The 12,230-nt window shown below is 40.0% G+C and overlaps 1 protein-coding gene across 3 annotated transcripts in view; it reads left to right on the plus strand.

Annotated features, from left to right (window-relative positions):
• Dtl (denticleless E3 ubiquitin protein ligase homolog) overlaps nt 1–12,230 on the plus strand; it is a 47,316-nt gene that overhangs the window by 25,388 nt on the left and 9,698 nt on the right. For all 3 annotated transcript variants that reach the window (XM_029559458.1, XM_008824823.3, XM_029559459.1), the window contains 3 exons: nt 414–526; nt 4,718–4,807; nt 7,295–7,430. In XM_029559458.1, coding sequence (XP_029415318.1) covers nt 414–526; nt 4,718–4,807; nt 7,295–7,430 — 339 coding nt within the window. The remainder of the gene's footprint in view (nt 1–413; nt 527–4,717; nt 4,808–7,294; nt 7,431–12,230) is intronic.

Raw genomic sequence — 12,230 nt, forward strand, 5'->3', positions numbered from 1 at the left:
GTACTATGGTCTAGTGGTATATACCCACAAGCAGCTCAAGTCTAGAGAAATAAAACCAATATATTATATAATGGGAAAACATCTTACCATAAGATGAGAACAGGTACAGTCTTCATTTTACCTTTAAGATCCCTTTTTATGACATTTTTCTCTCGATATTTGGTCGAATCCATACCAAATAGTTATGTTGAGTTCATTAGATTGGGTCTAATAAAAGCCTCTTTTTAGGTTATGCTATGTTATTTTTGTCGTTTTCAGCATTTACCTCCATGTTATTTGGTGACTGAAGGTGGGCAGTGTGCTTCAGTAGTCAGTTTGGTGCTGCTTCTGTTCGTGTGTGTTTGCATCACTGGACTAGTGGAAATGGCAAGAGCCAAATAATTCGGGTTTTTTTCTTTTCTTTTCTCTGTCAGTGGCTGTCTTCAATGGACACCAGAACTCTACCTTTTATGTAAAATCAAGCCTTAGTCCAGATGACCAGTTTTTAATCAGTGGCTCAAGTGACGAAGCTGCCTACATATGGAAGGTGAGTTGCCAAACTTCTGGCATAAAGTAGTAAAACGGTTATTGTTACAGTTGTATTCCATGTCATCAAACTGTCCTTTAAAATTCAGTCTTTCCATCCCTGAGATCATACCTTCAAACCATCCTTATAGCCTTGTACAAAACAGCCACTCAAAACTTTTGGTATAATAACTACCTGTAATCTTATTCTCTTTCTTCTAGTGATAGTCAACCTCAGGCTATTAAAATAAATGTAACCACTTTATTAAGTTTTGTTTAAATATAGTAATAGCATTATTCAAAAGTCACTACGATAAGCCAAGAAACTTAAATTACACATTACTGGAGAAAAAGTCCTAGAGAAGAACAAACTGTCTCTACAGCCCCAGCAGGCCTGGAACTTGCTGTGTAGAATAGGCTGGCCTCGAACTCACTGAGATCCACCTACCTCTGCCTCCTGAGTGCTGGGATTGAAGACATGTACTACTATGCCCAGCATGATTTTGATTTCTTTATCTAAAGTTGCAAACAATGCGAAACTAAGTCCTTATTGAGTGCTTTCAGTAACAGTGTCTGAAATGGCCACAAGGTGGAGATACTGTTCTATCCAAGATACTTTCTATACTGGGCCTTCCTCTTCCTACGTACACTTTATTTGTTGTGATTTTAAGTGAAAATTTGCTTATGAGCATATACTTGAGACCCTAGCTTATAAAAATAATTTTTACCTATTTTGTTCTTTACTCTTTCTTGAGTTCTAAACTTCACATGTACAAATGCTTCTGTCTTACTAAATTCCAAACTTGTGCTCTTTTGTTTTCTCTTTTTCCTTCCCTGTCGTACCTACATATATTTTTCCACTTTAACTCCCCACTTGCAGAGTTTTATTCATATCACAAGTCTGTATCAGGCCAGGCGTGGTGGTGCACACCTTTAATCCTAGCACTCAGGAGGCAGAGGCAGGCGGATCTCTGTGAATTCAAGGCCAGCCTAGTCTACATAACAAGTTCCAGGACAGCTGGGGCTACAGGGAAACTGTCTCAAAAAGACCCCCCCAAAAAAGGAAAGAAAACACCAATTGAAACTTTAGATGTATCACATATAAAACGGCCAGTTCCATACCAGATATTTAGGCTGAAGTATAACTCTCTTGCCAATTCTTAACATTTTTCTAGCCTTTTAAATTTTCGTTTTTGTGAATAAGAGTTCAGAGGAGACCTCTTCCATTTATAGGCACACACTAAAGCCACTTGGCTGTTGTTTAAACCCATTTTCAGACATCCCTTCTGTGGCTACTACATCTACGGGTTACACTGATTTCCTAGGCTGGGTCACATGTCACAACTGGATGACACGGTTCAGACGTGATGTTCTCCTGCTGTGTACACATAGCTCATAGTGCAAGCCCTGTTATTTGAGATCTTGGCCAGCTTGCTGCTCCTAAAATTGAATTTGCCTTAGTGATATGGCTCAGTTTCTCTTTTCCATGATTGGGGATAGGGTAGTTTAAAAGCAATTCCATGCAAGCTGAGTGTATCCAGATTGTTGGGGTATCTTATAACCCTGCTGTTTCTCTGATAGGTCACATTCATCTTAAGTGTTCATCTTTTCTGTGTTGAAAAGCCCATAGCACAAAAGAAGAGTAAAAGGAGCTTTATATCTTAAGGCAAAAAAGAATGGCCTTTGTAGAACCCTCAGTCCTCCCCAGCAAAGGGCAGGTATTCTGTCTTTGAACTTTGATACTAAGGCCCAAATTTTTAAAGACAAGACTTGATTTCCTACCGGTTGTCCTGCCTTCACTCTGCCGTGCTTCCCTCATTTGTTTCTGATACAGCCACCGAATAGTAGTGAAGTGGTTATAAATAACCTGATTTGGCACAGCCATTGTACTGCTGACTGGGAAAGCACTGAGCCTGACACTTATAGGACATGTAAATGATCTCACGGCAGAAATAAAGACGAGATTTGGTTTCCAATTGGGCAGGGTAAAGAGATTTTTTGAAGAAAGGTGCTGACCTTTTTTATATGTCTTAAGTACACAAAGTGCTTTGTGAGGGCTAAAGGTTAGGGCCGTTTACTTCAAGAGATGCCTCATAGTTTGACTTTAGGGTTCCTTGTCTTACTGTTATAAAAAGTAGAATATACAAGAGGACAGTTTCTGTTATTTCACCACCAGAATAATTAGATAATATTTCTTGGACTTGAAAATGGATTCCTTCCTACTTGGAAGTAAGGTTTTTAAAAAATGAAATCATGACCTGGCCTTGGTGGTGCATCCCAGCACTCAGGCAGAGGCAGGTAGCTTTGAGTTCCAGGCCAACTGGGGCTACAGGGAGACTATCTCAAAAAGACAAAAAAAGTGAAAAATGAAATCATTTAACTGGTATTTGTTTTATAATAAATTGGTAGTAAGAACTTAATGGAATGGAAATGAAGAATTCAAAAGCCATCTGAGTTTCATTAGAAGAAATTAGTCTTAATGGAAGTAGCCACCAGGTACTATACCCTGAGATAATATTGAGCTCTCAAAGGCCTCATTCCTTAAAGTTCAAAAGTCTTACTAGAGATTAATTTCTCCTTTCAGCCCACAACATGGAGCCCTTCCTCTTTTTTGTTAAAAGTAGAATCCAGGGGTCAGATGTGGAGATAACATGCCTGTAATCGCAGCAGCTGAGAGGTAGAGACAAGAGTATCTCAAGAGAGAGACTAGCCTGGGCAACAGAGCAAGACCTTGTATCCACAAGGAAATAAAAAGTTCAAATTTAGGATTGAGAATATGGCCCAGTGTTGGGATGCTTGTGTAGCATATGAGAGGCCCTATGTTTGATCACAGCACGACTAAAAAACTGCTTAGCGTACAATTCAGTACGTTTTAGTATAATCACTGTATTGTACAATCATTGCCGCTGTCTAATGCCTGGATATCACAACAAGAAGAAACCGCTTCCCTTTCAGCAGTCACTCTTCATTCTCTCTTCCTCCTCTAATTTTGTGTGCCTGTTAGGGGCATTTCGTTTAAATGAATAACGCTCTGTGGCATTTTGTATGTTATCCTGCACATTATTTCATTCCTTCTGTCTAAAAATTTCCTAACCTCTTGGCAGACCACATTTTTTTACCCACTTACCTGATGATCATTTGAGATGTTTCTAGTTTTTTACTTTATAGGTAGAGCTTGCTGTCCACCATGTGTGTATATTTTTGTTTGAACATATTTTCAATTCTCCTGGGAATAGATTGCTGGGTCATCTTTGAGTACTATAGATATGTACAGAATTAGGTACGTTCTGTTCAGGTGCTTGGTTGTTCTTGAAACTCGTTTTAATGCTTTATACATTTACGTTCTGCTAGGTACCATAATAAAGAAACTAAGGAATGGGCAGGGTCATGACAGGGAAAGGAATGTGTTCCTACTGGAGATGTTTACAAGGACGTGAATATTTCCTTTCCCTTTTAACCTGTTTGGGCATTGGGTGAAGAAAAACTTAACGGACTAAGATCGTTAACTAAAAATTTTTAATGAAAGTATGAATTCTAGCTTATGTCCCCTTCAAATTGAAGGTTATCCAACAGCTACAATCTGGTGAAAGTCAATGGGTCTTGCACTGGAAGAAAAACCATCCTCTTGTCCTACCCAGGAGAGTTGGTCATATGTTTCAGGAACCTTCAGGATTCACAGTTAATTTAGTATTCCTGGAAGTAGCTGACTAAATGAGATCTGAAAAATATCCAGGCTATGTAAAAGCAGGGCTGACTTGAAGAATGCTACCTAGGAATTGAGCCTCATCCTTCCCGAAAGCTTACCAGCTGGGGGACAGTGCCAGCACTGCATTTTAGTTTGGAATAAGAGCTGTCCTGATATTTAAACCCATTCTTGGGGCTGCAGAGATGATTCGGGGGTTAAGAACATAGAGGATAATGGTTCAGTTCCCAGCACTCACATGGAGGCTCACAGCCCTGTGTAACTCTAGAGAATCTGACATTTTGACTTCCTCAGGCAGGTGCGTAGATGCAGGCAGACACACAAAATAAAAATAAATTCTTTTTTAAAAAGAGAAGAAAAATGTGTTCTTAAAAATCATTATTTTGACTAAGTTGACAGCTCTACCTTTGATAACAGCCCTGGAGCTCCCTAAGGCATAGTTAGGGGGTTCATAACCTCTACAGGGGCCCTAATGGTGCTCTGATGACTTGTTCTTTCTGGTTTGGCTAGGTTTCCATGCCATGGCTTCCTCCTACTGTGCTCCTGGGTCATTCTCAAGAGGTCACATCTGTATGCTGGTGTCCATCAGACTTCACAAAGGTTTGTGGACAAATCTCCTCTAATTGGTTCAAAAAGTACGTCCCAGATTTGTACATTTTCCCAGGGTTTGTTTAAAAATGATAAGATGTTGTTGTGCTTAAAAATTTAGCTGGGTGTGCACGCCTTTAATTCCAACACACGGGAGGCAGAGGCAGGCCTCTCCAAGTTCTCAAGGCCAGCCGGGGCTACAGGGAGACCCTGTCTCCAAAAAAAATAATAAATAAAAATTTAAAGGAGGTAAAGACCATCCAGAATATGTATCAACATTACATATGTATTACACATTTTTCCCCCTTTCTTCTCTGCCAACAGAGAAATCGTATTGTCTTAGTTTGTTTCTCCATTGCTGTGACAAAACACTCTGACCACTACCAACTTGGGGAGGAAAGGGTTTATTTGTCTTAAATCTCCCAGGTCACAATTCATCACTGAGGGAGGCCAAGGTAAGAACTCAGGGCAGGAACCTGGAGGCAGGAGCTGGAGCACAGGCCATGGAGAAACACTATTTACTGGGTTGCTCCCCCGGCCCCTGCTCAGCTTGCTTTCTTAGGCAACACAGGCACTTCCACATCACTCAACAATCAGAAGATGCCCCTCAGACATGGCGACAGGCCAGTCCAATAGAGACAATTCCCCAATTGAGGCTCCCTCAACCCAGGTGTGTCAAGTTGACACTAAAGCTATCCAGCACACATATTATGTACTCAAAAGAGTAATGTAGGATTTCTGGTTCTCTAAAATCATTCCTTCTCTGAAGTTTTTTGCTGAAGATTCATCTCAAAATCTAAAGTGAAAAGCTGTAGAGATGTCTCAATGACTAAAAAAATGCATGCTGCTTTTACTGAGGTCCCAGTTTGGTATTTAGCACCCACACTGCAGCTTACAACAGCTTATAACTTCAGTAAAATTTGCCAGGCGTGGTGACACGTTTTTAACCTCAACACTTGGGAGGCAGAGGCAGGCAGATCTCTGAGATGAAGACCGTTCTGGTCTGTGTAGCAGGTTAGGCCAATTGAGGCTATAGGGAGATCCTGTCTCCAAAAAAAATGAAGAATTAAGTTGAAAGCTAGTCCTTTACACTTTCTATGTTTCATCAATACGGTGTGTAAAGGTAACGTGCTATGTATTTGTCACAGTTGTTTTTGGGTTTTCACTTATAGTTACTGTTAAGTCTTAACATGTTAGATTATCTGTGACTAAATAGTAAAAGTAGTCTGAAATGTTTCAGACATTCTAGAAAGAAGAAAATACACTTGCCTTTTTTATTACTCATTTAATTTTTTAATGTGTATGAAGTGAATTGTCTACATGTATGTAAATGCACCTGTGTCGTGCAATGCCCGAAAATGTCAGAGTGTAGAATTCCCCTGGAACTGGAGTTATGGATGCTTGTCAGCCACCATGTGGATGCTGGGAATCGAACCCAAGTCCTCTGCAAGAGCAGCCGGTGCTCTTGTATTTTCATTATAGAGCAGTTGTGGGATTCCAAACGTTTCTTGTTGAGAAGTTAAATAAATATGTGTGTCTTCTTTTGGCCTCCCAGTAAGGGAAGGAAAAAGTAGCCATCTCTTGGGGGCCAAGATTTAAAAGAACGTGTGTTCTTTTTTTTCCTGTTTAGTGACTGAAATAGAGAGATTACATAAACAAATGCTGGAGAACAGCTCTGGTACCAGTGGCCATTTGCCACTAGCCCTTCAAGCTGGGCTTTCTCTGCCATAAAAGGCTTGGGACCAAGATCATGAATGTTCAGATATGTTTAAAGGGGCAAAGGTTATTTTTAACTCTTTTTTTTTAACCTCTTTCAGCCTTGTGAACTTGTTTTCCCAGATTGCTCCTTTACCTATCTGAAAAAGCTTCTCAAGGGAAGTATTCATTGTACCTGTCCCATGGCCTGCTAGAATCACAGGCTAGATCTGATCTTGGAAATGTTCCCTTTACTTTAGCAATAAGATAAAACATTGCAGAATTCAGAGGAAAATCATGGAAATTGAATGTTGATGGTATATATTAATTGATTGTATAAAGGTCATCTTAATTACATTATTCTGGGCTATATAAAAGGTTTGTTAAAAGATGTGAGTTGCCCAGCTTCTTAAGAAACCAAAATGAAAAGTTTCTCAGCAGAAACTTTATTTTAAAAAAAAGTTTTGTCTTTGGAAATCTGGATTGACTCTTTTAAAACAAGGAATTCAGCCAGGCATAGTGGCAGAGGTAGGTGGATCTGTAAGTTCGAGGCCAGCCTGGTCTACATAGTAAGTTCTAGGCTAGCTGGTGCTACAGGGAGACCCTATTTCAAAAAGGCAACAAAAACAAAAACAAAAAAAACCCACACCAAAAAACCAAGGAATGAAAATAGATGATCTCCCAGATAATCATATCATTTCCTATATTGTGTTACACAGAGTTAAGTCACCATTCATGAGCACTTCTATTTTTTTACTTGATTGTGACTCTTTGACACTTCACCATTGTCTTCCTGGTTCTTAGATTGCTACCTGCTCTGATGATAACACACTAAAAATCTGGCGTTTGAATAGAGGCTTAGAGGAGAAACCAGGAGGAGATAAACATTCCATAGTGGGTTGGACCTCTCAGAAGAAAAATGAGGCAAGACCAGGCCTAGGTAAGGCTACCATGTGTTCTCTACGTTTTTTATGGTTTCATTGGTTCAGCCCTACAGGGCAGTGGGAGACTAGATTTGCTCTTGTTTTGATAACATTTTCAAAGAAAAACACCATCTCTGCATTTGTTCAAGGACTGCTTTCCAATCACTACCTTGTTATCATCTTTACATGACACTTGACTACAATGGTGGATTTATTGAACTAATATTTATTGACTGGTATGTACTGGATACTGTTCTAGTTTTGTTCAGAACCGAGCTTACTTATGAGTGGAAATCCATAAGATAAAGAAGTAAAATACTTAATACTTCAAGTTGTTATTTGATGTAGTAAGTGCTTAGGATAGCAGGAGAAAAGAATGGAAGTGTGCTGTAAAAGTTTTTTATGACAGGGAGGCCTCGATAAATGAATGACAAGCAACGAAAGTGAAGTGATTAGTAAGCCATGTGACTATTTTGAAGACTACTCCAGGTAGACAACACAGCAAGGGTAAGGCGCTGAGCAGGACCAAGCCTGGCATATTTTCTCTTACTCAAGGAGGCTAATATGCAATAGCCCCTATAGCCGAACCACGCAAAGAAGAGAGGGAGAGTAGCAGTAGAAAATGAAGCTCATGCCTGGTGTGACACAGGCCTATAATCCCAACAACACTCAGGAGACTAAGGCTGGAAGATGTAAATTTGAGGTCAGCTTAGGCTACCTTAGTGAGAGCCTTATCTCAAGAAAACCAAAGAGCATGGGCTTAACAAAATAAAATAGGATCTCAGAATTGGGGAGTGGGGTATTTCTTTGTTTTGAGACAGGATCTCCCTGTGGTCCAAGCTGGCCTGGAACTTGCTGTGTAGACCAGGCTGGCCTTGATCTCACAGAGATCCGTTTGCCTCTACTGCCCAGGTGCTGGGATTAAAAGCCAAAGGTGAACACGAGCACCACTGTGCCTGGCAGAAATTTTATTTTCAATGGTTTTCAAAATCTTTATATATGGTTTAAAGTAATCAACTTCTGGGTATATTTGCAAAAGGATCACACATGGGATATAAGGAGGAAATTTCAAGGATGACTTCAGAGTTTTTACTTGAAGCTATAGGATGGGGTTTCCTTAACCTAGATAATGAACCCCTGTAGGGGTGGAGTGGTAAATTGGGGGCTCGTTATGATATACGTGAAAATAGCTGTAGGTACAAGGACTAAGGAACAGTTTTCTAGTCGTTTACACTATGCAGTAGACTTGAGTTGTTTGCTCTCAGTTTACATTTTGTAAAGTCTCTGGTGGTGCAACCTTGTTTGATTTGGCCTTTCTAAATTTTGTTTTGTGCTTTCTTTCAAAATTTCATTTTTAATTTATTAATGTTACAGTTTTTATGAGTCAACTAGTTCTCCAGGCAGGAATATGGATATGAACATGAATGCAAGATCTAATCTGCCTGGCCTATACAGTGAGATCCAGGCCAGCTGGGACTACAGGGAGACCAGTCTCAAAACAAAGAAACAAACACACAAATTATCTCTCACAGAGAGAGAGATTTTCTGATATCCCATTTTATTTTGTTAAGTGCATTCTTTTTTTGTTTTCTTGAGGAAAGATCTTACCAGGATAGCCCAGGCTGGCCTCACATCGTCTATAGGGTCCCAGGCACTCTACTCAACAGTTTGTCTTTCCCAGAGGCATCCCTGATTTGGCTTTTTAATATGTCTTCATAGTGTTACTGTTATCTGTTTCAGCTTTATCTGTTGACTTCTTTCCTTTATGAGATAGATCCCCTCAAACTTGCACGTTCCCTATCCTCATAGAGGGTCCTGTGTATAGTTAGATCAAGGTGTTAATGACTTTCAGTGTAGATAGACTGTTTTCAGCACCCAAAATGAAGGTTCTAGTTTTTCCATATTCTTTCTGTGCATACACATAGTAGGTGTGGCTTGTTATCCCCTTCTGGATTCGTCATGAAAGCCAATGATGTGTTTTCATGTGCCTACTGGCTGTTGTTTTTTTGTTGTTGTTTTTTTTGTTTTGTTTTGTTTTGTTTTTGGTGAAATGACTGTACAAGTATTTGACTAGTATTTGCTAAGTTGTAAGCATTCTTTATATATTTTGAATATAGTCCAATGTCATGTGATTTGCAGATACTTCTCCTCCTGTAGGTTGGGCTGTCTTCTCACATTCTACTATTAGAAAATCCAATTTACTTTTTCTTTGGTCACTTAATTATTTTTTTTTTCATATGTATATGATCATAATGTTTGGCCTGCATCTATGTAAGTGCACCATATGCATATAATGCCCACAGAGGCCAGAAGAAGGCATTGGATCCCCTGGAACTAGAATAACAGTTGATTGTTAGCTGCCATGTTGGTTCTGGGAACCAAACCCCAGTCTTCCAGAAGAGCAGCCAGTGCTCTTAACTGCTGAGCCATCTCCAGCCTTGTGTGGTCACTTTTAATGTTGTATCAGAGAAGATGTTATCTAATAATCACAAAGATTTACTCCTGTGTTTACCTCTAAGTTGTCTTTTGGTTTTCTTTCTGTTGTTTTTGTTTTGAGACAGGGTCTCACTATATAGCTCCAGCTGGCCTGGAACTTGCTATGTATTCCATTCCAGGCTGGCCTCAATCTCAACAGAAATCTACCTCTGTCTGCCTCCTGGGATTAGGCATGTGCCACCATGCCCAGCCTCTAGGTTGTTTTTTAGGTCTGTGATCCATTTTTAGTTTTGTGTATGTTGTGGGGTGGTATCTAAATTTCCTCTTTTGTGTGTGGCCGTCATCTTTCTTAGCATCATTCAATCAGTTATTTTCACCGTCATTGAATTGCCATGGTTCCCTAGCAAATGATCCATTGACAGTAAATACAAATATTAATTTCTGATCTCTTGGTTTTGTTCCATGATTCTATGTCTGTCCTTATGCTGGGACTCCACTATCTTGATTACTACAGCTTTGTAGCAGAATTTGAAATATGGAAGTTGATGATTTTAATTTTCTTCTTTTTTCAAGATTGCGAAAAATAGCCAACTGGGATTTTGTTAGGAATTGCATTGACTTTAGAAACAAGTTCTGATAGTGTTGCTATTTTAATACTGTCTTTGAAGTCCATGAATTTAGGTGTCTTCTGCTTGTCTTTGTACATACATACATACATACATACTTTAGTACAGCTTGAAAGAAAAGGGTCGTGGGCATGATTCCATCAATATTCACTCCGTTACACATAATTTTAAGAAACCATTTCCAGATTTGTTGAGGGTTTTTTGGGGGTGTGTTGGGGGGGTTGTTTTGTTTTGTTTTGTTTTTGGTCTTTTTGAGACAGGGTCTCCCTGTAGCCCCAGCTGTCCCTGGAACTCACTATGTAGACCAGGCTGGCCTGGGCCTTGAATTCACAGAGATCTGCCTGCCTCTGCCTCCCAAGTGCTGGGATTAAAGGTGTGTGCCACCATGCCTGGCCCAAGATTTTTTTTCTTTCGTGCATAGGTACTTCCGAACCATAGGTTTGCTATATATACATATTTTATACACTTTATCTTTTTATAGCATTGTTTTAAAATATTCCACTGAATACGTATTCCATGGTTTAGCTGCTCTTGTAATTACATGTTTCATTTCCAATATTTTGTTAAAGGTTGGGTTTTTTCCCCTGAATTGATGATACCTTTTCCCATTAAGTTTCCCAGAGGTGGAGTTCCTATTAACAGCTATATCCACTTTAAAATTCATGGTGAACAGCATCATGCCTTTGGCTATTTTTAGTGTATCATTGACTATGCTTAGTTTTAGAATCCAAGTCACCAAAAGGTTGCCTGTGTTGATCAAATGTGAACTGTAGTCATGACATTTGATCATTATTGAGTCCTAACACAACTGTTTAAGGAGCTGCTGTGTTTGTTTTTTAAGTCCCTAAAATGACTGTGACTGGAGTTCAGGGAGGTTAGATTTGCTCTGTGAGGTTTTGGGTAGAACCAGTGCAAATGCTTTCAGTCTTACTACATAGAGCAGACGCTAGGAGCTGCTTTGCTGTACTGCCTCCTTAGGACCTAACACAGCAAAGCAGAGTTTGAGTGGGGGCCAGCCCAGGAATTAAGCCTAGGTTTGGGTGATGATAGCATTATTCCAAAGAGCACTACAGAGCAACAACAACCTGACCTGGCCTGGGTACCAGCGGCTCACACACTGGCCATCAAACCTTGTAAGCCAGCTTCCAGCAGTAGCTCAGCCACTGTTGACCACACTGCCATTTTGAGAATTACATTCCTCTGCTTCCCAAGCTTCTAATTGGTGCTGCTCCAGCCATTTATTTCTGTTCTGGGTTCATATCTTCTATTGTGGATCTTTTCACATACTGTCTGGAAGGCTTGGCCTTCTTCCCTCTCACCTACTTTTCCCAGCTAGCACCTGCTCTGGTGCCTGCTGTTCTTTCAGTCAGGTTCAACTGGACAGGAGCACTATTGAGGCCAGGGGCTCTCAGTCTTGGCTGAGCTTTAGAACTACCAGTGAAGCTTTTAAAAAATTATTCATCCCCAGTAACAGATTCTATAACAGATTCTCTTGCCAGAGAGCCAACTGTTGGTATTTTCATAAAGCCCTAGACAAGTCTGTTATGCAGCCAAGATTAGGTCTAGGTTTTGAGTGACAAGATGACTGTTCTGAAGAGAAGGACATCTCACCTGTTCAGTCTCAAGTGCTTGCTGTGGTCTAATTAGAAAAGAGGATGACTAGAGTCAGTTTCCTAATGCTGTGTCCTCACGCTTATTCTTAGCAGCAGTGGAATGTCACAGTAATAATGCTTTGATAGACACTAAATTCTCATC

Source organism: Nannospalax galili, unplaced genomic scaffold, assembly GCF_000622305.1.
Source record: "Nannospalax galili isolate Female #2095 unplaced genomic scaffold, S.galili_v1.0 scaffold648, whole genome shotgun sequence".
Taxonomy (NCBI): domain Eukaryota; kingdom Metazoa; phylum Chordata; class Mammalia; order Rodentia; family Spalacidae; genus Nannospalax; species Nannospalax galili.